Source organism: Monodelphis domestica, chromosome 3, assembly GCF_027887165.1.
Source record: "Monodelphis domestica isolate mMonDom1 chromosome 3, mMonDom1.pri, whole genome shotgun sequence".
NCBI lineage: Eukaryota > Metazoa > Chordata > Mammalia > Didelphimorphia > Didelphidae > Monodelphis > Monodelphis domestica.
The window spans coordinates 211112266-211139431 of NC_077229.1; the positions used below are offsets into that span (position 1 = coordinate 211112266).

Consider the following 27166-nt stretch of genomic DNA (forward strand, 5'->3'; position numbering starts at 1 on the left):
TACATTCATGCTCCTGACTTTTCACTAATAACTGTATTCATTCATTCACTTGTTCACTGGCACTTGCTGCCTAGTAGAAAACCCAATCCCCAGCTTGCATTCTTAGTTATCTCATGTGAATTTTAAAACTATTCCACCCTAATCAGACCATTCTTTAGAAGATCTGATTTAGCTATTTCCTGATCAATAATAATGAAAATACTTGGAATAACAGAATCAGGTCTTGGAAACTCTACATTCTCCACCCTACTCAGTTTAACAAGATTTTGAAGGTCTGCATTAAACTCAAGATTTAATTAACTGAGAATATGGCCTTCAACAGACATGTGCAAAAAGAAAGACAGACCTCTGGGTTGTCCTAAGTCAAGCTAAGTCCTCACTGGTACAGATGAGATGCAGAAAAGTGATGTAAAAAACGTCCATATAAGGCACATCACTTCCTGCCTCTTTCTCTTTCCCTGGAGAGGCGACTCTGGCTGGAAGCATGCTAGGCGTTCCGACATCTTGGGAGTGATGGCAGTTATTGTCTGGGTTTTGGAAGTGAGTTTTGTCCTTGAACTGATTCAGGTTCAAGCATCTCAGCTGATCCCCTTTTGGAGTTCAGGTTGATTCCTTCCTCCTTCACACTCCAAACCCTTACTTTCTAGATCTTCTAATATTCCCACCCGGTACCAGCCAGGTGGGGGAGGGGGGGGAATCCTTCTCCATTTCCTTCTCCCTTCTTCTTAATTTTCTCTACTATATAAATTATATCACCATAAAATTTGGAAGCTGACTTGGGTATTTTATTATTTGAGTTTTTCATTAGGATTTTTATAAATAAAATCCTTGGTGACCTAAATTAATTATACGTTCAGTCTCAGCCATAATTTCACCCTTTACACTCATTCTTATCCACCTCAGACTTTGCCTCTCTTATATCCTGTTCTGTCCTCATCTTCCTTTAAGTCCTCTCTATTGTTAAAAAAAAAAAACCCAAACCCAACAGAAACCCTTCTTCATCTTAGACCTCTCCCCCTTCTTAAATTCCTTTGATCTTATTTTTATTCACTGAAACTTGGCTCCCCTAGATGATACTGCATCTCTGGCCATGTTCTCCAGTATCTCTCATTGGGTTAGATTAGGGATTCTTAACAGGTCCACAAACTTATGTCTTAAAAAACATTTAAAAAAACTGAATTTCAGTATAATTATTTTTGTAATTATATATGCTTTATTTTTACGCACTAAAAATATTCTGAGAAAAGGTCCATAGGCTTTATCAGATTGTCAAAGACATCCATGACACACAAAAAGTTCAAGAACCTTCTTCGGCCTAGGAGGAGGAGTAAGCAAACTCCTAGCTAGGCAAAACCATACTGTAATTTCCAAACCTTCCCTCTAATGCCAGTACTAAGCATCATCAACTTTGACATTCCTTCTATCCATCTATATTGCTTTAGCTAGACCTTGCTTTCTGTCATCTAGAGGTCTCCAATTCAGAAACCATCCTTTCAGATCTCAGAGTCAGTATCCAGAGAAACAGAAGCAGCAAGGTCCCCAGAGGAAGAGACAGGAAGCAGCAGGCAAATCAAATGATCATCACTATCTCATCTGTCAGCTTTCCTCAGACCCTAACATAAACAGCGCAAGACCCTGAACTCAAGTGAAAATAGGAATGCTTCCAAATCCACTACTCTTAGTCATCATCTTCAGAAACTAACCCTTTGTAGATGTAGCTTGTCATTTCCTTAAAGTGTTAGCTCATACCTAGCAAATCTCTACTCTGAAAAGGCTTGGGTCTTATGCCTTAACAATAGTGCTTCAATCTCGTATGGACACATTATCATCAAAGAATTTCCCAGAACTAAGTCTGCTACCTTGGTCACCAACACAGCTGTGGCTGCCACCCTTCTTAAACATAGTGGCATACTTGCCATGATGAGATCCAGTTGAGCAGAATAATATGTGTCAGCTTTTTGCACTGGACCAAAAACCTGGGTCAAAACTCCAGATGCAACCCCTTTTCTCTCATGGACAAACAGGCAAAAGGTTTTTTGTAGTCTGGAATGCCCAGAGTTGGTGCAGATAAAATAACATGCTTCAATTGTGATATGGAATCCAGGTGTTTCTTTTTTGAGTGGCTCTGTTACACAGTGTCTTGAAAGCTCTATTAATGGTTTCAGCTCCCCAAAACCTGGTATCCACTGTCTGCAAAATCCTGTTGCTTTCAGAATAGACCTTAACTGTTGTGTGTGTGTGTGTGTGTGTGTGTTTGGTGCTGTTAACTTTTGTATGCACACTATTCTCTTCTCTGAGATATGCCTGGCCCCTTCTGTTAGAATAAATCCCAGGTATTCCACTCTTGGTAAACATTATTACACCTTGGACTTAGAAATGTTATGTCCCCTTTTAAACAATTCAATTAGAAGGTGCTTGCTGTCTCTCTGGCACACCTTGGCTGATGGTGAAGCTAGCAGGAGATGATCAAAAAAGTGAATTATTCTGCTTTCTTTAAAATGTATTTTAGCTAGGTCTTCCATTTAAATTTGGGAGAACAACAAAGGACTTTTGCAGAATCCCTGGGGCAATTTCTGCCAGGAGAACTGAATACCTTTCCAGGTGAAAGCAAAGAATTTTTGAGAATCCTCATGACTGGGGATGGAGAAAAATGCAGAACAGAGATCAGCAATGGAGAAAATTTTCACATTGCTGGCAATCAAAGATATTATTGTGGCTGGACATGGTACAATTGTGTGTTGTTTGGTCACATGATTGTTAATGGCTCTTAAATCCTATACAAATCTGTAGACTGAACTGCCATTCTCATCCAAGTTCGGGCTTCTTTATTGGCAATATTGGGGTGTTATATCCTGACATACAGGGCACTATGATCTTTTGCTTAATTAGGGATTCAATGTCAGGTGTAATTCCCCCCATATTTTCTTTTGATAGTGGGTACTGTGGGATGCATGGAGCTAGACCTTTTTTGGTTGTAATATGCACTGGCACTTCTGATTTCAGAAGGCCCCTATCTATGGAAGATATGGCCCATAGCCCTTCAGGAATATCTTTGGGAATCTCATATATCTGTGGCTTCTCTATCTTGGGATCTTGGCTATCTAAAAACAGTATAGGAAAAAGCTCTGAAGATTTCTTTGGCAGTTCTAATGAAATGTCCCCTTCTGATGTACATATGATTGTAGCCCTTAACTTCCATAATAAATCTCTGCCCATAAGATTTTCTGGTGAATTTGGCATGAGCAGGAAGTTATGCTCCCCACTCACCACTGCTCTAAATCCTTGATAGGGGTTGTTGTACCCTCTCTATCATAAAACTTGTTGCCATGATAGAAATTTCTATCAATCCTGTAAAAGCCTCCATTTTGCCTTCCCCAGGATCTACACTATCTCATGAAATGACCAAAGCTGCCACAAAAGTAACAACACTGACCTTGGTTGCTATAATGCTGGTTAAAAAACTGTCTTGGCTACTTGTATTCTTTTATTGGTACTATTATAGTCTTGTCTTCTCCTGTTTATCATTTTTGTTAGTGTTCATCTTTAGGTCTCTGATTTCTCAAGTCCTCCACTAAATCAAGTGTGTAATTTTCTTGTTTGTCATGATCTGCTTGAAAAATATATGTGGCAACTTTCCAGATGTTATCTAGGGACAATTCTGGCCAGTCAAGACACCTTTGTTGGAAATATTGCCAGACCATCTGCCATAAATTTTTTACGAAATGCCTTTTCAATTGTTTAATGTCTTTATCCTTCATGATGTCCAGTGATAAATAATGTTCCCCCATGTCAATTAATTTATCCATAAATTTAAAGGGTGTTTCTCCCATGTATCAGAATGTTAAGTGCCTCTCTTGCTCTAACCAATTCCTCATCCTTCAGGAGCATTCACATCCAAACCTGGGCTAAATTCTGGCTACTCCTCTGTTTCTGAGATAATCTTGCCTTTTTTCCATTTGGTCAATAATTCATCCATTAAGATGTCCATGTCAGTATAAGTGGGATAATACTGCTTTATAATCTTCTAGACAACACGGCCATCCATTGCAGCTGAGGAAGTCTCCAGGTGTGATGACTCTTCGTGCCACTGGACCCAGGCTTCCAATGCCAAGGGAGTGGGACTGTCTCTGTGCATCGACTTTTCCACTTAAATCTTCATGCACAAGTGTCTTTGTGCATAAAAACGCACAAAGACAATCGTCATCCTCGGTTACCGGGAGACTACTACCATAATCTTCTAGAATTTTCAGATAATGGCAACAGGTTCTTCCTCAAAGGAGAGTGTGTTTTTCTTAAAACTGTCTATTTCTGTTTGTGTAAAGCTCTTCTTTTGTTTTAGAGTGACCATGTGCTTATTATTTATCAACATGGATACCTCATGCACTGGACTCCCCTTTTCCCCCAAGCGTGCTCCAGCTCTGCTGTTTCCTGCTCAAGTTTTATGCCTATTGCTGTTGCCTATTCTACCTTAGTGGTCATGTTTAACTTCTTTCTCATGTCCTCAATCAGTTGGCCTTGACCCTGTATGCCTTCCTTGAAATATTGCACCCTTAGATCTCTCTCATAATCCCTTATCTGTTTTAATTTTAGAGATAAATATATTTAGGATGTAATAAATAAACATCCTAAATAAGATCACTGCCAAAAGTCCCAAACTCCCTAATGGAATCCATTGTAACATATCCAAAAGGGTCAAACATAAAATTTGGCATATTGGGTCAGGTAAAGGTATTCCCCTGATGTAACTGGGTATTATCTTATTCTCCAGTTGGGTAACATTCCCCATATTCAAATATTCTAATCTGAACTACATTGCTGTCAATTTTTTAGCCACTGCACACCCTGCTTCTGTGACAATTGGTGCTGGCAGTGGGAGAAACCCTTTGGAACTCTCTGTGGTACTAAAGGGGAGAAGCACCTAAAAATTCCAGTAACTGAGAACCCTGTCTGTATCTGACTTGTTTAAAAATATAAACAGTAATTTTCTTGTTATCAGGTTCTTTTCTTCCCAAAATTGGCTCACCAAATATTGTAAGGGGTTTGAACCCTTACTGATTATTGGTATTGGTATGGATATTACCAATACCTGTGTCTTGAGTGGACAGGCTATTGTATTGACTGTTGAGAAAGATGGCTTCTCAAATCAGTCTAAAGAATTCCAGCTCAGGTCAGTTATATAAAACTATTTATTGTAGGTATAAAAATTTAAGGAAGGGAAAGTGAAAGGAAGACAGGTATAAAAGTATTTCTTATGTTTATGTAAGGTCCCTATTCTAATAATTTTTCTATCTATCACCACCCAAACCAATCTGGTCTGCGAGGATCTGCTTCATCCTTGACAGGGTCAAGGCTATCCTCTCTTCCTAATTATCTAAAACCCCAAATCCTTAACTATCAATCCTAATTTAAATTATAAACTTAGAATAGAGAAGAGTAAGTCAGGGTTATCTTTCCTGCTGCTCAGATTTGATTTCCAGCTTGTCAGAAATTCCATTGCCTGCACTCTACTCAAACAGATCAGACTTTGCTGCTACCTACTGGGGCAAGTACAGATACTGCACCCAACAATCTCCACCTTCTTTTGTGGCCTGATAAGATGGGTTTTCAGGATGTGAATTTACCAAGATTTTCCAAACTCGCAGAATTGCTCTTTAGACAACCTACCTTGAACCAGGTCAGCCCAAAAGGAGATTGTTGGATCAACTGCCTTTCCAAAAGCTCCTTGGGAAAATTTTCTCCCATCAATCATCTCTGAGATTCCATTCAGATTTAAAGAAATTCAACTCATTCATCTCTCTTATGTACCTATCAATAAATTTTGCTAATTAACCCTATTTTCTAATGAATTCTTAATTAATGAATATTTCTCTACACTGGCAATTGTTCCTTCAGATGATAACAAGCACAACTACAGAACACCTAAAAAAGAAAATTCTTGGCACTATCAAATGTTTCAACATGAGAAACTTTTGTGATTTTATCAATGGAAAGGAAATCAAATAAGAGGTATTACTATCTGCTTGGTATGGGATCTTCCTATATGACTTGCAGCTGAAACTTTCTCTCTGTATTTTCTCCCCATTATAATGGGAGCTCTTTGAAAGTGAGGTTTGCCTTACCTTTAATTTGTGGCTACAAGGGTTTAGCATAGTGCTTTGCACAGATTATGCACTTAATAAATTATTTTTTTCATTCATCCATTCATTTTCAAGTACATAGATCAGTGTGCCCAGTTTTTCCACAATTATTTCTACAATGATTATTCCCATTTTTTTGTTATCTTTGCCAATTAGCTAGATGAGGTAAAACCTCAGAGTTGGATTGGTGTGCATTTTTTCTTATTATTAGTAATTTCAGACATCTTTTCATATGGTTGTTATTATTAATCTGCAATTCTTCTTTTAAAAACTATTCATAGACTATTGGGTAATAGTTTTTAGTCTTATATGTTTCTATTAGTTGGATGTATCTTAAATAGAGTGTCAAACTTTTAGCAAAAATATTTGAATAAAAGATTTTTTCTCTAGTCAACTCTATAATCTTTTTATTCTAATTACATTAATTTTATCTATGCAAAACCTAATTAATTTCCTGTAATCTAAATTATCTATTATCTTTTGTAATCCTTTTGTTACCAATAAACTCCTTACACATAGTTGTAAAAAGTACCTTATTTGGTTCTTTTCTAAATTTTTTTAATAATATGATATTTAATATTCAGGTGATATATCCATTGAGTTTATTGTGATAAAACTAATTTCAGACATTATTATTTTAAAAGATTTCCAAGTCCATTTACCAATCCATATTCACACCAAAGACACAACAAAACAAAACCAAAAAAACCCTCCCAAAACTTTATCTTAGATTTTACTATAAATATAGATCTCAAATTACTAGCAAAAGAGGATGGTAGAAAATATCTGTTCCCTGCTCCCCAACTCACAAATAACAATTAAAGTTTATTAGAACAAACAGTGATGAACCCCATTGTATGATTGAAAATCTGTTACCCCAGAAAAGAACTACATATCCAAAGAGCCCACTGACTTCCTGTCATTATGTACTTCCTGTAGACATAGGATAAAGAGTGTGGGCTTTGGAGGCTCCCTCTCTCTGATGTAGAATCAGCATTGATGCTGGTGAGTGAGGTTGACTAAAAAATGGCTAACCAGCCATGGGCACGTGGTTTTTATTTTGTATCTTCTTTATTCCTTGATTTCTAATGATCATTAATAAATCTCTTAAAATATAATATTATTATTGAGATTTAATTTTAACTTTTACACCATCTCGTCGTATTTACATTGAATTTGTTCTGAGCAGACTCTTGGGAGGCAGCTATTGGAATTTACCATCAAAATGAATTAATGAAAAGAGTTCTTAAGCTTCTCCTGCCTGTAATTAACCAAATATCAAGCCCAATGGAAGATGGTTATGAATTATAACTCACTTATTAATCTATTATTAAGGAAACTAAGTTTTTTCTTCTTGTGAAAGATCTAGCTCTCTTAGGAGGAATACTAGTTTCCTTTTCTTTAAAGTAATGTTGATTCCAAAGGGAAAAATGCAAAAATGACCCTGCACATCTAGAAATGAATTTTATCTTTTAATTAAATTTCATATTTAAGAGATGATCAGAGCATAATAGACTTATTTCTAAGTGTTTTAAATAAATATTAAAAGATATATTATACCATATAACTGTAAGTAAATGTTCTATTATGTTCAAATTGTATTTTAAATATATAGAAAGGAGGGGGGAAGCATGGATTGTTTTATGAAAGAGTATATCATTAAGAAAGTTATTTATTGTTAAGTCATGGAAGTTGCATTACTGCACATGACCTTATACTTATACCTAGTTATGGGTATAACAATACCCCTGGAAATAAAAATAAGAGTTCACAATTCTTAATTTTGTGTAGCATTTTAAAATTTGAAAAATGCTTTTCATACATTATCCTATTAGATACTTACATCAATCCTATGCAGTAGATGCTTTTCCTGTTTGTATTTTGTAGGTGAAAAAAATGGACTTCACAAAGCAAGTTAAGTGTCTGAGGTAAGACCTGAAACCAGATCTTCCTGACCCCAAGCCATTGCTCTAGACACTATGCAACATGACCCCACACAGAAAAAAATGCACCTATTGTATGCTTTTTTGGTTCCTTTTTAAGTGGGTCATAAGGCAGACAAAGCCAGCAGTTTAAAGCACAGATCATAAGTGGGAAGGAGAAGTTTCCCTGAGTCACAAAGGGCCTTTAGGAGTACAAGAATAAAGGTCTATCCAATTTATTCCACATAAGCAGTCAAGTAAGGGCTTCAGATGTCGAGAGTAAGAGAAACTGCAAAGCTTTTGCATTGCTAAGAAGTCCTAAAGCAGCTTCCCAAGTGGAAAACAGTTTAAATGACTTATGATCCCCAGACAAGATTCAGAATGTGATTTACTTCTGCCTGGAAAAACACCCAAGTTGGATTTAGAAAAATAGTGTGGGCGAATAATAATAAAACCTCTTACTTACATAATACATTATAGTTAAAAAAAGTTTTTCTTCCAACAGCCTTATGAAGTAAATAGTAGATAGAATTTTAGTGCCATTTTATGGAGAAGGAAACTAAGCCTCAAGTTGGTTATGTGACTAAAAATGTCAAAGCTGGGACTCAGGTCTTCTTACTAAAAGTCTAGTACTCTTTCCACTATACTTTGTTGGAAAATATCTTTCCACTATACTTTGCTGAAAGAATATACTCAACTCAGGTTGTACTTTACTATTTAGAATTCTTCAAATCTTGATTTATATTCTCTCATAATTTATGCATCCTTTATACTGTTCAGTCAATTATTTTATGTGGTTATCTTCAGTAACTATATTTATGGAAAATGCATACATTATTATGGAAGTAGGTACTTGGTCTTATCTTTATTCCTTCTGTTATCCCATCCTAGAGAGAGACTGCCCCATTTCTAGTGATCTATCAGAATCACAGAATTTTTATTTAGACTATTTTCCATGGTTACATGAGTCATGATTTTTCCCACTCTTCCCTCCCTTCTCCCAGAGCTGACAAGCAATTCCACTGGGTTATACATGTATCATTGTTCAAAACCTACTTCCATTATTAGAATCACAGAATTTTAAAGAAGGAAAGATTATCAATTCACATTTATATAGTGTTTTAAGATTTATACTGTGTTTTGAATAGGCAATTTTCAGATGAAGAAATCAAAATTATCATTAATCACATGAAAACGTGTTCTAAATCCCTCCTGATTAGAGAAATGCAAATCAAAACAAAGCTCAGGTGCCATCTCATACCTAGCAGATTAGCCAATATGACAAGAAAGGAAAATGATAAATGTTGGAAGGGTTGTGGCAAAATTAGGCTGCTAATGCATTACTGTTGGACTTGTGAATTGATCCAACCATTCTGGTAGGCAATTTGGAATTATGCCCAAAAGGCATTAAAAGGCCTATCTTTTGATCCAGCCATACCACTTCTGGGTTTGTACCCTCCCCCCAAAAGATTATAAGGAAAAATTTTTATACAAAAATACTTATAGCTGCTCTTTTTATAGTGGCAGACAATTGGAAAATGAGGGAGTGTCCATCGATTGGGGAATGGCTGAACAAAATGTGGCATCTAATGGTGATGGAATACTATTGTGCTGAAAGGAATAATGAAATGGAGGATTTCTATATGAACTGGAAAGACCTCCAGGAATTGATGCAGAGTGAATAAACTTCAGAACCAGGAGAACATTAAAAACAGAAACTGAAACAGTTTGGCACAATCAAATGTAACAGACTTTTCTACTAGCAGCAATGCAATGATCCAGGACAATCCCAAGAGATTTATGAGAAAGAACACATCCAGAGAAAGAACTGTGGGAGTAGAAATGCAGAAAAAATATCCATATGATTGATCACATGGTTCGATGGGGATATGATTGGGGTTTTGGCATTGAAAGATCACTCTATTGCAAATCCAAGTAATATGGAAATAGATTTATATATTTATACATATATTCCCCACAACAAAGTGGTATGGTGGATAGATCAATGGATTTGGAGTTCAAGTGATCCTAGGTTAAAACTCTACCTCTTACTACTGGAATCATTTACTACTTACTCTCTTGGTCACTTAACCTTTATATGCCTCAATTTTCTTACTTACAAAAAATGAGAAATTTGGATTGGATTAGGTATCCTTAATTATTTTTGTCCTTGTCTGATGAAGCCTATGGATTCCATCTCATAATGTTTTTAAATACATAAATTAAAACACAGGATTATAAAGAAAATGATTTTACATTGAAATAAAGATGTGTTTTTTCCCCCCATCCATATTCACAGACCACCATACACCCCCTCTGCCCCATCTTCAAGTCCTTGGATCCCAGGTTAAGAATTTCCTGACTAGAGGTTCTCTGTGGCATTTTTTGGCTGTGATCCTGTTCCCCTATGAATCCCATGAGGAAGGTAATAAAAATACTATTATTATCATTTTACAAGAATACTAAGACCCAGAGAGGTACCCAAAATGACAGGGCTAACAAGTGGCAAGACTGGGCCTCCCGACTCCTAGTCAAATTCTCTTTTCACTATTCCTCACTACCCTGTCTATAGCTCAAGGGACAGTTATTTGTGAGTAATATAGTGGTTACATTCTTATTTCTGGGTGACATTATAAAGTAAACCTCAGATTTGCCTATTTTTCAGTTTATTTACACACAGTTTAATACCAACCAAATACCCTATGATATTCAAGAGGTTTCTAGCCATTTCTTCCTGCCAGCAGTTGGGGTTGATATGTAGCTCTGGTGTTACATAGCTACACATATGTAGATTGTGTATGTGAAGATGAAAATTAGTCAGTAGGCTTTTGGATATGTAGTTCTTTTTTAGGGTAACAGATTTTCAATCATATAATACAGGGACAAAAAAGTCTTACAGCTCATATAGCACAAGGTTAAGTATGTTATAGATGATTCTTAAGATGCCATTTATTTGCAAGGAACATTTACTCGGTAACTGTTTTTAGTTAGGAGGCCAGAGATGGAGGAAAGTCTTTGTCAAGAGAAGGAAATGCTACTTACTTTTATCTATCCATCTATCTATCTATCTATCTATCTATCTATCTATCTATCTATCTATCTATCTGTCTGTCTGTCTGTCTGTCTGTCTGTTTATTAAGCCCTTACCTTCCGTCTTGGAGTCAATACTGTGTATTGGTTCCAAGGCAGAAGAGTGGTAAGGGCTAAGCAATGGAGGTTAAGTGACTTGCCCAGGGTCACACAGCTAGGAAGTGTCTGAGGCCAGATTTGAACCCAGGACCTCCCATCTCTGGGCCTGACTCTCAATACACTCAACCACCCAGCTTCCTCCTCTAATGGATTTCTTATTACCAAATCCAAAAGCCTTGGTGGGTGGTATAGCGAAAGAGTTCTGGAGCTTTAATTAGAGTTATTAGCCATCTCTCTCTTATTCCAAAACTATAACCTCCTTGTAACCTTGAAGTCATATATATGAGTCTTCATTTTTCTTCACCCCACTCCCCAAATAAGTACCAAGTCCTTTCAATTTTATCTTCACATCTCGTTTTTATACCCTTTTTACTACTCATATGGCAGCATTCTTAGTCCAGACTCTCAATTCTTTTTTAAAAATTTTTATTTAATTATATGATTTAGAATATTTTACCATGGTTACAAGACTCATGTTCTTTCCCTCTCCTCCCCACACCCCCTTCCTGTATCTGATGCATAATTCCACTGGGTTTAACATGTGTCATTGATCAAGACCCATTTCCATACTATTAATATTTCCACTAGGGTGATCTTTTAGCATCTACTTTCCTAGTCATAGCCCCATCAACCCATATGATCAAGCAGTTGTTTTTCTTCTGTATTTCTTTTCCCACAGTTCTTCCTCTGGATGTGGATAGCATTCTTTCTCATATGTCCGGCCAAATAGTTCTGAATCATTGCATTGCTACTAGTAGAGAAGTCCATTACATTTGATTTTACCACAGTGTAGCAGTCTCTTGGTTCTGCTCCTTTTATTCTCCATCAATTCCTGGAGGTCATTCCATCACCATCATATACCACAATTTGTTCAGCAATTCCCCAATTGATGGGCATCCCCTCATTTTCGAATTGTTTGCCACCACAAACAGCACAGCTATGAATATTCTTATATAACAGACTCTCATCACTTATCCGAGTTATTAAAAGTATTTTTTTAAAAAGTAAATTTTATCATCTTCTATTTTTATATCATCATAGTTTTCACTAGTATTCATCTATTCCCCTATCAGAGAAGTATCCCACAACAAAGAGTAATTTTTAAAAAATCGATGCCATTAATTAATACATTGGAAATATCTGAAAACATATGCAATGTGAAACATTTGTGGACCTCCTACCTCCATGAACGGGTAGAATCACTGTTCTAATCATGTGTCAAGGAAATCTGTTACCCTTGAAGGATGCTGGTGGACACCAGGAAGATTTGTCTAATATCTTTACACTATCAAGCTGTTCTTCAAAGATGTCTGTTATGCAAAGAAGCCTGGTGCACTCTTTCTAACCTTACAGGCAAACTCAAACAATTAAAATGTCTTAGTACTGGGAGGAAAGGAGTGAGTTGTTGCTAGCTCCTCATTCCTAATTTCTAATCCATCATATTGTCCCCCATGCCACAACTCTGTAATCAATCATACTGATTTTGTTATTCATGATGTCAGGCTTTTTTAGTCAATCATAATGTGTTCCCTGTCCATAAAGTCCTGTTCTTTGTTCTGTACTCATAACTATAAAAGAGAGCAGTCCCCCTCATTCAGCTAAAATTAGTTTAGCTGGGGAAGTTGCATTACTATTTATTGGTAAATTCATGGTTTACCAATTATCAATCATGCTCAGAACTTTGTGCCTCAGTCTATCTTATTTTGATTATTACACCTAATATAAATCCAACTTGGTCATAATGAATGATTTCTTGGATAAATTGCCTTAGGTTAGAATAATTTCTAGGATAAAGTGCCTATTGATAGGATTTTGTTTAAAAATTTTGAACCAATATTCACTAATGATATATTCCACAGTTCTTCTTCATGGTTTTATTGTTCCCTGGTTTAGGTATTAGGACTATATTTGCCTCATAAAAGGATTCTGGTAGGGAGCTAACTTTATCAGTTTTTGAGAATAATTTCTGCACCCTAGGTATTAACTATTACTTTTAATAGTTTGATAGAATTCTCCTGTGAATCCATCAGGACCAGACACTTTTTCCTTTGGTAATTCCTTTATAGCTAGTTCAATTTCCTTTTGTGAGACTGAGTTATTTTAAGACCCCTATTTGTTCTATCAATTTATATTTTTGAATGTACTCCTCTATTTCTTTTGGGTTCTCAGTTTTTTGTTCAGTTTTTTTAGTATGTAACTATATATAATAGGTTCTAGGAAATTTAAATTAATAACTCCTAATAGTATTTTCCATATGGTTTATTAAATAATCACTTGAAGTAGAAAAAGTAAATAGATAGAAGTAAAAGCCTATATTTCTAACCTAAGTTAGACCATGTGTGTGGATTCCCTCCCCTTTCCTCCCAGGCTCTCAGCCAGGTTCCCCACCCACCTTCCAGAAGAAGAGAGAGGGGGGCAGTGCCACATCAAAATTTTATCCTCTGTCCCCTCATGCACGTGTTCACGTCCATTCGTGCAGCATAAGTATGCAAATGGGATGCTGGGTAAGATGAGCTAGATCAGACATTTGGGGAGTGAATTCTATCTATACAGTTCTGATTATTCTTTTTACTTCTGGTTTTGCTATAATTTTACTTTGCTCATTTGTCATTTTATTGATTTTTTGTCATCTTCCTTTTAATCACATTGACTAAATGTTTATCAATTTTATCAATCTTTTAAAAGAAATCTATTTTGTTTTTATTTTTCATTTATGTGGGAAATTTTGGTTTCCAGTTTATCTATCTCTCCACTCATTTTTTAATTTTTTCTCTTTTGTGCTGATTTTAGGTTTGGTTATTTGTTGAGTTTTCTAATTTTTTAAAATGCATATTCAGTTCTTTAATCTTTTTCTATTCTGTTGATGTTTTTTAGGGATAATATTTTCCTATCTCAATCTAATTTAGTTTCTGGGAATTATTTTGTTTTAAAACTAAACTTCAGAGGATAGTTTCACTTACAAAGATTAGCAATATCAAATCTGTGATATATGGTCAGGTTGCATGATTTTATTCCCTGTTTCTAGTTTGGGAATTGGGGGCAGACATATAAAATAGCCAATGCATTCTAGAAAGGCACTTTGCTAAAAATATCTCCTCTCCCTCAATCACCCATCCTCCAAAAGGTATAATTGTTTTTATTTATCAGTGTCATCTAGATAATATAATTTTGACTAAAAGACATTTTGATGAGGGAGAAAGGAGACAAGAAGGAATTTCAGAGGTGGAACATTGGACTGTCAAAGGTACCTGAAATTCCTGAAAACCTGAGGGGAAGGGAAGGGGAAGAAAGGAGCAAGATGGGAAGAAGAAAAGACTCTGATTCTACTTTTCCAGGTACCTTATGTGCCACTACAAATTATTTCTGTCCTTTCTTAGGTAATAGGTGCCTGAGTTGGAAAAACTGGTCTAGTCTGAAGTTCTGTAAACTTCAGGTGGTTCAATCCAGTCAAGTCAGTCCAGTGTTCTCCAGATAAGTTTCTCAAATTCTGTCCAATGTCTCTCCACAAAGTCCCTACTCTTCAGTCCTTGGAGGAAGAAGACAGGAGAAAAAGAAACAAAGGAGAAAGAAAAGAGATATATGCTAACTAATGTTCACTGTGGAAAATAATAGATCAGACACCTATTCTCATACAACATTCTGCCTCTTGGTTTCTCAACTCTTTTTGCTGTCTGTTGTCTTGTTATGGGTCCTAGTGAACTCCTCTTCTTATTGAGATCTATAGAGTTTAACCAACACAAATGTCAAGGCCTTCATATACAACCAAAAACTCCTAGAGACTTGGAGAAAGTCCACATACATTTAATAAAGGTTACAATTTAATTTCACTTATCTTTGATGCTTACTATGTTTAAATGATTTTTAATCAGTTTGGCCAATAGTATAAATTTTATAAATTTACCTTTTATTTTTCTTGTAATTTTCCAGTTGTTGTGTCTGTAGATGTTTGTATCTTTCTAAGTCATACTGCCCACATAAATCTTCCAAATGCAGTAAATGGTTTTCTACCTCCTCAAAACTGGCTTCCAGTTGAACTGATAGAATAAAAATGAGAAAAGGGAATAAAAAATTCATAAAATTATAAGATTTGAACAAAGGAAAATTATTTTCTAAAAATTCAACTTTAAAATTATTCCTATTACTTTGTACATTTATATTATATGTCATCAAATTATAAGATACAAATGTTAATATTACTGACCAGGATAAAACATATTCTTGTCTGTTATTTCTAAACATTGCTACCTCTGCCATTCCCATGGTTTCACTAATATTTGAACCCTCCCTCTGCCTGTTTCCATGGTGCCTATAAACATACTTCTATTTCAACTTATCTTCGAAAAGTTTTCTGATTTGACTATCCTCTTTACTATCATTTAATATCACTCCTCCCCTTTATGATGGCCAAATTCTTTGAAAAAGTCACCTTCAATCAGAGCCTCCTTATTCTTTTTTGTCACTGCTAATCTCTCTCTACTCTGGTTTGTGACCCTGCTCTCCTCAAAGTTACCATTTATCTAATTGACAAATTTAATGATCTTTTCTGAATCTTCAAGCCTCTTCAGTTTTTGTCATTATCAATCATCCATTTCTCCTTAATATCTTTTCTCTCTCGGTTTTTGTGATACTTTTCTCTACTGGTTATTCTCTGACCTGGCCAACTCCTCTTCTCAGTCTCCTTTATTGGATTTTCAGACAGGGTCATATCCACTAACTACAAGGCTTTATCCTGCACATTCTTCTTTTCTCCCTCTACACAGTCTGGTTTAGTGATTTCCTTAATTTCTAAAGGTTCAATTATCATCTCTATGCAGATGATTCCCAAGTCTATTTATTCAATCTTTCCTCTCTCCTGAGCTCTACTCTTTCATCACCAACTCTCAAGATATCTTGATCTGCAATGGCCTCTAGACATCTCAAACTCAACATGTCCAAAATAAAATATATCATTCCCCCAAACCCTCTACTCTTCCAAACTTTCCAATTATTGTTGAAGGCTAATAACTTAGATTTTTAATGGATGTGGATAAAAGATAGAAGCAACATCAGATAACAAGATAAATATAAGAGTATGACCTAGTCCTATTAAAATTGTGTCAGGAATGTTAAAGGTCAGAATGAACTGAAAATGTCCAGGGAAGGAAGGAGAAAAAAAGATGTAGTTGTCAGGGATTAGCTACACTGGGAAAAGAGGAGGGTCAAAATTAGGATAGGATTGCTCCCCAGAGAGGATAGAACAATGATAACTGACCACAAAGAGATGGCAGAGCTTCTCAACTGTCATTTTGCTTCTGCTCTTTTTTTGGCAAAGGAGAATAATCTTTTCATTGGAAATGTCAGGACAAAAATGGCTAATGAGGAATTAACACCCATGATTATTAAAAAATTAGTAAGAGAGCACAAGGTTGTCCTTGATGAATTCAAGTCACTTGGCCAAGGTAAATTATAATTTTGAGGTACTCAAAGACAGCAGATGTGATAGTTAAGATACTTTTAGTGACATAAGAAAAATCCTGGAGAACAGGAGAAATATTGTATAACTGTAGAGAAGCAAATGTTATTATAGTTTTTAAAAAGGGGAGACAGAGTCAGTCAAATATAAACCAGTGATCCATCAGGCTGATCTTTAATATCAGGCTGAGTTAACAGTCCTAGGTGAATTACATTCCAGGATACTGAAAAAAAATATGAGTGTAATAGGACCATATTTTGGACACAACTTCCATTAGCTCCGGTTTCCCTAACACAGAAGTCTCTCCTCCATGTAATCTGAGCGGCCCTACTGATACAGCCCCCTAGTTGAGAAGCATTAAAATGTTGCATGCAGACTGAGTCTCAGACTTGATGTGTACCTGGGATTATGAGTCACCAAACCCCAATAATTTACTGGCCAAATCTTTATGATTTATTGACCAAATGCAAAGGGAGCAGCAACTTCTAAAGAAGCTAAGTGCCATTGTATTCTTATTTCATATTCTTGCTGAATTAGGGCAAAGTAAACCTTTCTCTGTTAAATGTTCAGTGACTTGACAGTGCTTCATTTCATCCCAACAATAAACCTTGAACTAAGAGGGTGTTGGTGTTAGAGTCATCTGAAAAATAGACAGTTATAACTGCAAAGCCATTAAAGTCATGATTGCTGAGCTACTATCAATAATCTTTGAAAGAGAATGAAAACTGGGGAGATTGAGCAGTCTAGAGATGGGCAAATGTCCCAAATTTTTAATATGAGAAAGGAGTGTAATCTGTAAAACATATGCCAGTGAATTTGGCAGTAATTGTTATAGGAAAATGGCAGTTATGACAAACTGACAGGTCATTATCTCTTTAACAGGGTTACTAGAATTACAGTAGGTTGTAGAAATGTTGGAAGATATAGAGAACTATGCTTCGTCAAAGTATTCTAATAAAGTAAAATGGAGGGGTCTTAACCAGATGATAGTAAAGTTAGGTGAATTTAGGGCTCTAGTTTGCAAAACACTTGATAAAAAATATATTTCTTGCTGGGAGCCGTCAGGCCATGATGTCTTGACAAGGTCACTCATGGATGCCAAAAGGTCACAAAGTGGCTCTTTGGCAGGACGGACTTCCCACTCAGCCCCCTCTGCATGACTTCTCTCATCAACATCCCTTACTAATGAAATTGACATGATTGTTGTCCTCTCCCTAGTCTCAGAAGAAGTAATATAAGAGCAAAATGCTTGCACACTATTTCCCCAAAATATCACCAAAAGATTATACTCACAAAACCAAACCTAAAAGACTATTATGAGTTAACTTTTTACCTAGGTACATACTTCCCAGCAAAAGCTGTACCCACAAGCCAAGCCCAGAATATCCCCTACTCCCCCTGTATAGAAACTCATTCACCTAAAGTCAGTACATAAATCATTCATAAGGAAAGACTTGTACAGGTACCCCAAGCTCCATTATGCCTCAGTGACTTGATTCTACTTACCAAAACTCCCCTTGAGAAACTCCCTAATAAACCCTAAAAATGATCAGCCTAATATTAAATCTGAATTGTGTTCTCAGTACCTCTCTGATGTCTCAACCTCACTACTATGACTGTTAATTGTCTTTAGGATCTCTGATTATCTATTTTTATTAAAGATCATAAGTGATTTTCCTTAATTGACTGTAAGTTCAAAGCTCCTCACAGGTTAATGAGAAAATCAAGCCACATGTGACAAAATCATTTATCTTGTGTAGAACCTTTGTGTTTCCTGTCAAAATCAATAGTTACCATACAAATGTATAGAATGATCTTAGAATGTTAATCAAACAATTTGTTAAAAGTTAATGTATCACTTATCCAATTATCTTTACTTGAACATATATGTTGAATAATGTATCTGTGTGCCCAAAAATGGTTATTAAAAATAAAGGCTAAACCTGAGCATGGCAAAGCAGCCACTTCATGAAGAGCATGCCCCAGCCAGAAACATATACACACAGAGCTGCCTTCCGTCTCTCATTTCACCTATTTGCTCCACCTACTGAGGACCCCTGGAGCCTCGAGTGGGGATGGACTCCAGTCTGTGGCAATTTCTCAATGAATCCCTTCTACTTCCTCCTCCTAGAAAGTCATCTTTCATAACAAAAATTAAAAAGAAAGAAAAAATCTATTTAGAAAGACTAACCAAAGTAACAAAAAAAGAGATGCAACATGATAGATTGGACAGACCACTGAACTTTGACTGAAAAAGACCTAGATTTGAATGCCTCCTCAGACACTTAATGACTCTGATCCTGGACAAGCTACTTAACCACAGTGACCCTCAAGTTCATTACCTCTTATATTAAGGATTAGCCTCAGTGACTTATAAGCTCATTTCCAACTCTAATTTATTATCCTATAAACTATGATATTTCTACTTCTACCTAAAAGTAGGGAGAGGTACCTTTCACTGTATTTAGTATTTCATTTCTTTGTGGCTGTTCTTTCTATTTAGAATGCTGCATTCATGAAGTTTATTGTTTTTAATGATTTCTTAATTGCTAAATTCAATAGTTTTTTAGTATCCACTCTTCTTGATAATTAAATAGTATTTGGCACCCCTGATACCCCCTTGTCTCTTGTTTAGCATTTGACATCCCCTTTTCTCCTGCATAATATCTATTCTATGTGTTTTTGAGACACTGCCCTCTCCAGGTTCTCTTCCTACCTATATTTATTTATTTATTATTTAAGTCTCCATTACTGGTTATCATCTATGTCTTACTTCATCTGAGAAGGAATCCAACAAGGTTTCTCTACTAAAGCCCTGACATCATTTTGGGGTGACTTGCTATAAAATCAGACTTACCTTTTTTCTTTGTGAAACTGATGTTTTAAATCAAAGTATAAGACATGATTTTCTACTGATTTCTGTCTTATTAGATACAATCCTATGTTCTGAACCTTGACTTTTTGGACCTTGACTTTGTCAGAGTGCTAGCTATCCTTCCTATTTTGTGCTATCTACAAATCTTGAGAGCAGATGCTTTCATCCTAGCCACTCAGGTCTCAGTGGTATTTCACTGAAGGTCTCTTCCTAAGCTGACATCAACCATTTCTAAGTTTGGCCATTCAATCAGTTCCAATTTCATATACTTGTATTACATCTAGTTCATCTCTCATTTTTTTCACAAGAATAGTATGAGATACTAAAACTTTAAATGGATCAAGTATAAATTTTACTACTAATAATAAGGAAGTTGAATAATGAGCTCAATAAATAAAATCACATGAAAAATATTGATCATCGTATTCAAGTCTGCAATAGGGATAATGTCAAGACACAATGAGCATATCCATAAACATAGAGAGCATAGGACTCAAAGTTTGAACATCAGTCATCAGAGCCACCAAAGATCAAGTCTGACACCCTCTGTTATGATGATGACAATAATGATGATGATAAAAGATGATACCTATGGGCTGCTGAGTTAGAAATAAAATCATTTTAGCACTTAAAGTATCAGTAATTGGGTTAGTATGAATTTAAATGTAACAGAGAACTCATCTCCAATAATCCTTTGAACTTCCAGAAAACTATGAATAAAAAAGAAGTTAAGTGGTTATAAGTTACAGGAAGATTTAATGAACTATGAAAACCAAAAATTATAGGCAGGAGGTGATCAGAGAACACTGGAAAGGGTAATCTTTCTTTTATAATGGATGTGATTCCCATTGGCATACCGCAAACTTTTAAGTCACTAGGCTACCCAAACAAATCAGAACATAGCAGAGACTACCAGGTTATTAAACACATACACACACACACACACACACACACACACACACACACACACACACATACACACTCCTCCCAATAGCAAGTAAAAATACATCAAAGGTAATATTGAGTTCTATTTTGCCACTTCACAGATTTAGATAATAGATTTAGAGCTGGAAGAAACCTTTAAGATTATATGGGGTAATTTTATAAATAAGGAAACAGACCCAGAGAAGCTAACTGAGTTTGGCTAGGTTGCACAAGTAGAAGTAATAGTGCCAGGATATAAACTCAGATCCACTGTCCTCAAAGCGTTCCCATTCTTTTCACTGCTTCATGAAGCTTCACATCTTAAAAGGACATAAATTGCACCAAGAAACTGAAAACTGCACCTCAAAAAAAATTCTAATTTCTGAAAACTCATGTCCCAAGTGTTTTTTTGTCATTTGTTTCCTTCATTCTTTTTTTCTTAGAAGATGTTATGAAGCTTTAGGGTAGTAGGAAAGTTATAACCTGATTAGGATACTTCTTATATGACCTGGGATAACTCACTTTAACTCCCTGAGCCTAAGTTTCCTGACTTCTAACAGAAGGATTACTTTTATTGGAGCTATTGCCTTCAGAAAGCAGGATTTAAATTAGCAGAATAAGGAATGTACTTTTGAGCATGGCCAATTTGGAAATGTTTTGCTTGATGATGTTTATATGGAACATGGGTTCTGCATTTCTTTTTTTCTCCCTAGTGGAGGAGGAGGTGGGGTGGAAAGAAGAAAAATATTAGATAGTTAGAAAAAAATATTGAATACAAAAAAACCAAAGCAGGATGATAATTCTTAGTGAGCATTATATAATCTAGTAAAAAGCTTTGAAAGCTGAAATGATTTTGATTTCAAAGACATGAAATAGATGACATGTAATTCTAGAAAGTTTGGTAAAATGTTGAATTTGGCAAGTAAATGAAAAGGCAAATAAGCAATTAACAAGCATCAATTAATTTCCTACTATATGCTTGTTATTGCGAGGATATAAATAAAAAATCAAAACTGTCCCTCAAGAAGCTCAAATTCTAATGGGGAGATATGTATATGAAGCATACATCTGTAACTTTATATATGATATGTAAAAAAATGAATACAGGATAATTTTAGAAAAATTACACTAGCAACTGGTGGGAATAAGGAAAGGTTTCAGGTAAAAGTTGGTGCTCAAGTAAATATGAAAAAAACTATAGATTTGGGGATGCAGAGGTTAGGAGGGAACACATTCCAGGCATAGAGGAAGCCAGTATAAAGGTACACTGATAGTTGTAAGTCCATAAGCATTTATTAAGGGACTTCTATGTCCTAGGCACTGTGCTAACCACTGAGGATTCAAAAAGAAGCAAAAGATAGCCCCTGCCCTCTGGGAGCTCACAATCTAATGGGAGAGGGATAAAAGAAAAATAATGGAAAAATATTCTTCTGAACCAAATTGATGTTTATTGTGAAAGCAGTAAATCACATCAGGGTCTAGATATGCCCAGAATAGTCTAAGAATCTAAGAAGCAGAACTGCCCAGGTATTTATGGTATATGCAAAGGAATCAGATTATACACTCTTCAGAAAGGAGGAGGTTAATCAGCTATTTCTTTCATCTTCTGGAATATCTCCTTCAAGAAGACCAGCTTTTTTTCTTATTTTGGAGTCAATTATGTAATCTCTTTTCAATATGTGGTAACAGTCAAAGTCATTCTATAGCCGAGATGTTATAAACCTCCAGCCTTTCGAGCATCTGTACACACTTCTGTATGCTGAAAGTATACGCACAACTCCCCTTGGGAAGAATATCTTGCCAAGGCATTTCAGGGGATTTTCCTTGTTATTTTCCTTACAATTTGATTACTGATTACTGATTCTCATACAAAACAAATATTCAATACTTATTCTATGGCAGAAAGTAAAGATTTTTTTAAAGAAATTTATCCAAAAGGGCAAAAGAGATAAAAGATGATAATTGGTGAGAATGGAAGGACCTAGTGAGAATTTTTTGAAGATGAGGGAGATATAGGAATGTTTGTAAGCAGTAGGTTAAAAACCAGTAGACAGGGAAAGATTGAAAGTAAGTATTATAATAGGGATGAGAGAAGTCAATCTCATGGCACGTGGAGCTATTGGCCTAATTAGTAAGTCCACCTCATCATGTGAGAAAGATGAAGGGGGAGAAAGTGGCATAAGACACCTGAGAAACAGGAGATGAAGAAGAGGGAGCCTTCAATGAATGTCTTCAGTTTTTCTGATAAGATAAAAGGTAAGGTTCTCAGCTGAGAAAGTGGAACAAGAAGGAGCTATAGCAGGTTTAAGGAGAGCTGAAAAGACTTAGAGAAATTGCTATGGAGAATGGGATATATAGAAGGATTGTATAGTAGAAGTGAAGATGTGGTTGAGGTTGTGTAATATAAATTTGTAGTACATCCAGTTAGAACTGTAGCAGGATGTATCTACTTAAGCTCAGCAGCATGTGTGTAGTAGCAAAACTGGTGGATAGTGAGTGATCCAAGACTGAGGTTTGGCTGTAGGTAATATTGGAAGGCCAGAGACTCAAGGGAAGAGGACAGTGTAGAGTTGAATTGGTTCAAAATGGGAAATGGGAAAAAAAGGAAAGTGACTAGTGTAGGGAAGATGGACTAGAAGAGAAGTGAGGGGTAGAGGGATTGGAGATTAAAATATGAATGTGAGAAGAATAGGATTTGGTAAGGGAAGGCAGAGGGAGAGGTGGAAAAGCTAATTATGGTCAATAGAAGGGATTTCAGAATTTCTGAACATGGAGGTGGTGCATTTAAGAGTGATGGCAAGATCAAAGGTTTGACTATTTTTGTATGTGACTAAGGTGGGATTAAAGAATAGCTCATAGGAAGTGAGTAGGTTCAGAAACTGAGTGGTTAAAGTATTTAAGGAAGAATCAATGTGTATGTAGAAGTCATCCAGTATGAGGGCAGGAGTTGGAGAAGAAAGAAAAACTGTGAGCCAGGCACCAAATTCACTGATAAAAGGAAGTGATTTAGAGATCTGTAAACATCAGGCACTAGGATTTTGATTGGTATGAATAGCAGTGATATCAAAAGAGGAAAGGATATTGAATGATGGACATGGGGGAGAATCTAAAAGTAGGAATGGGAAACAAAGAATATTTCAACTCCTCTGTCTCAGCCACTGGGAAAATGAGGGAAGGAGTATTTAAGACTGGAAAGGGTGGCCAAGGAGGCTATCATCAGGAGGGAGATAAATTTCAATGATTACTAGAAATTGGAAGAACAGGGAGAGTAAAAGATTTAGGATAAAAGAAGTTTGTTGTCTACAAGCATTCAAGAGGACATAGTGGAAGGGGTGGGGGGGTGGCATATGAATGGGACCATAAGCCAGGAAAGGTAATATGAATAAGATGGTAGAGGATGGGGTATATAGTTTGAATGATGGCCTATGTGGGGTCAGAATCATGGGCATGTCTTAAGTATGAGCAAATGTAAGAATGTTCATTAAATAAAATATGCCACTCCACTTCCTAAAGAGGGTTAGAACTCAGGCAGGAAACAAGTACAAGACACAACTGAAAGCAAATGAGGAGAGCTGAGGCCTTATTTCACTACTCCCATTTCCTCTGAAGGCTACAGATTATTCAGGATATAGTTTGGCAGGAGATAGAAGTCATGCTCTCCACCTACTTTCCTCTTAAGGCATAGAAACAATAGGAGCTATAAGACCAGAGGTCAAAGGGCAAGGTACTCCTTTTCATGGTAGAGCTGTGATGGTGAACCTATGGCAGATGTGCCAAAGATGGAAATGCAGAGATCCCTCTGTCAGCACATGCACCTGGAAGAGTTAGTTGCTAGAAAGGCAGAGGGACTCCAGAGGAGCTGCTCCCTTTGCCCCATTACCCTCCTCCCTGCAAGGAGGTGGCCTCAAGGGAGCACCATTGTTATGAAAATATAAACAGCCTAAAAGGTCTGAGGTTACATTTCTGCAATAGAGCCTAGCAAGGCCATTGGGCTGCATTTGAATAAGACTCAACAAGAACCTGCATCCTGCATTGTAATAAGAAGACCCCCCTCCCCAGCCTTCCCCCACCTTCCCAACCCTACTATTCTTCTCCAGTTGAGTGAAGTCTGGCAGCAGTCCCCTTGCTTGGCCCCCAGCATGGTTAGATGTAGCAGCAGGTCCCCATGGTGGCAGGATATGGCTATCCCTGGGCATAAGCCACCTGGAAGCCCAGTCCCTGCCCCCAAACGCAGGTAGGAGGTACTTGGTCTCAGGGGATGGTACATGGTATGCAGTCTGGGGTGGGGGGAGTGCAGGGCACAGCATATGGTCTCTAAAAGGTTCTAAAAGGTTTACCATCACTACTCTAGAGGTTCTCCACCAAGGGAAATCAAGCTGGCAGTAGAAAGCAGAATGTGCCTTGCCCTGGTATAAATAGAAGCTGTACCCCAGACCCCTAGAAATTCCCTTCAGTTTCCCTGAGAGAATGAGCACACAACAGGAAAGAGAAGGTTTGGTCAGAAGAAAATGTATTTGACCAAAGTACAACAAAAAATGGAAGGTTCCCAGTTTCAGTCTGAGGAATGTCTTATTCTTCCTGAAGTTTTGTGTGTTGAGGTGAGTAATGTTTAAGAATTTTAGAAAGCCAGGATATAAAGATATCCCTAAAAGAGGAGTTAAAATGTAATCTTTTCACTCAGAGCATATTTGATAATTTTATTAAACTGAAACAAGGTTTTTTGATATAAACTGGTAGCTAGTACTACTGACACATAATGAAAAAATATTCAGAATTCAAATTATTATACTGAGGAAAAGAAATTCTGGTGTGCCTTGAAACATAAAAGACAATTATGGGATTATTAGATGAGAATTGGAAAAGTAGCATTTGTGAATTTCAAAACTACTCAACCCTATTCAGACCATTCTTTAGAAGATCGGATTTAGCTATTTCCTGATCAATAACAATAGAGATACTTGGAATAATAGAATCAGGTCTTGGAAACTACATTCTCCACCCTACTCAGTGTAACAAGATTAGGAAGGGCTGCAGCAAACTCAAGATTTAATTATTTGAGAATATGGCCTTTAACAGACATGTGCAAAAAAAGGACAGACCTCTGGGCAATCCTAGGTCAAAATAGAGCCACCATTGGCACATGTGAGATGCAGGAAGTGAGGTAGAGCACAGCCTCTGGAGTTCTCGGGACTTCCTGTGAGGAGGGCTAGAGTCAGTTCAAGGCTGGTGTTTGAGGTTGGAGGAGCCCCACAGACTGCTTTCCTTCAGATTGGTCATGTGAGTGATGAGGACTGATCCCTTTCCATGCCTTGGCTATCCAAGATCTTAATGCCCGCTTTGGCTCAGCCTGAGCCAGAGTGGTTCTGAGTTAAACTTCTTTCCTTCTCTCCCTTTTTCCTTTTCTCTCTCTCTCTCTCTCTCTCTCTCTCTCTCTCTCTCTCTCTCTCTCTCTCTCTCTCTCTCTCTCTCTCTCTCTCTCTCTCTCTCTCTCTCTCTCTCTCTCTCCCTCTAATATTTTCTTCCTCCTGTTGTAATTAAAACACCATAAAAATTTGGCAGCTGACTTGAGTGTTTCATTTAGGAATTACATAAGTGAATTCCTTGGCGACCTTAAATTAATATATATCAGTCTTTTAAAGTGATTTAAATATCACACATTTAACATAAAACTGATTCATTTAGAATTTAACTATTTAAAAAAAGTTTGTTTAAACTAAGATTTACTAAATTTTAGTGCAGAAAACAGAATGGTAATAAAATTAATGAACACTGTGTTTGAAACACCTGATTTTTTAATCTTTCTGAATTTAACTTGGACAGATGGCAGTTTCCATTTAGATTCTACTTTAATTGACTTTAGCACAATAGTAATGAATTCAAAATCATGAATTCAATGCCTAGATAGGCCAATTAATTTCTCATAGAAATAGTTCCTTGATTCACTAGCACCTTAAGTCACAAGCAATTTAAGCTATAAGCAGTCACACTTGGGGATTTTTTTTTGCTTTGAGCCATGTGGATATGTGAATCCCAAGTCTCCTCCCTCCCTAGATAGCCTGCTGAAAATTCGGTTTCACAAGTTTCTTGAGGCTGTCTCATTTAATTCAGTGTTTATCTGGCTGTGGAAGCATCTGTATTGAATTGCTTTTGCTTTCTTCTTTATTTTTGTCTTCATCATCAGTTTTTTGGGCAAATTTTTTAACTTTTAACCATGGGTCCTAAGAAAATAAATGACAAGGGCAGTGCTGAGAAGAAAAGGATGATGTCCATGTAATTAAAGCAAGAAACCATCAAAAACCATGAGCAAGGTGTGCATATTTACGACTTGGAAAAGGAATAAAATATTGGAGTATATCGAGAATATTAATGATTTTGAAGCAGAATAAGCAGTTAAAGGTTATATCTTCCAGGCATGGACTCCAACAATGAGGTCATCCAGAGTGCCATGGCCTCACAGGCTGCTAAGGATGGCAAAAAGGAGAGGAAAGAAGAAGACAAGAAGGGAGAGAGGCCAGAAGGGAGAGTGCTCAGTCTCCTCTGAGAGGGCTGAAAAGGAAGGGTAGGGTGGGAGGGTTGTCACACAATGGCAGAGGTGATGGGCTTGTGTAACAGTTACAATCCAAATAAAGTTTGGTGATTAAAAAAAGACACACCAAGAAAAAGTTGC

General features: G+C 36.6%; 1 protein-coding gene across 2 annotated transcripts in view; it reads right to left on the minus strand.

The window, feature by feature from the left end:
• DTNBP1 (dystrobrevin binding protein 1) overlaps window positions 1-27166 on the minus strand; it is a 208979-nt gene that overhangs the window by 110386 nt on the left and 71427 nt on the right. For both annotated transcript variants that reach the window (XM_007487917.3, XM_016431759.2), the window contains exon 6: window positions 15150-15282. In XM_007487917.3, the coding sequence (XP_007487979.2) occupies window positions 15150-15282 (133 nt within the window). The remainder of the gene's footprint in view (window positions 1-15149; window positions 15283-27166) is intronic.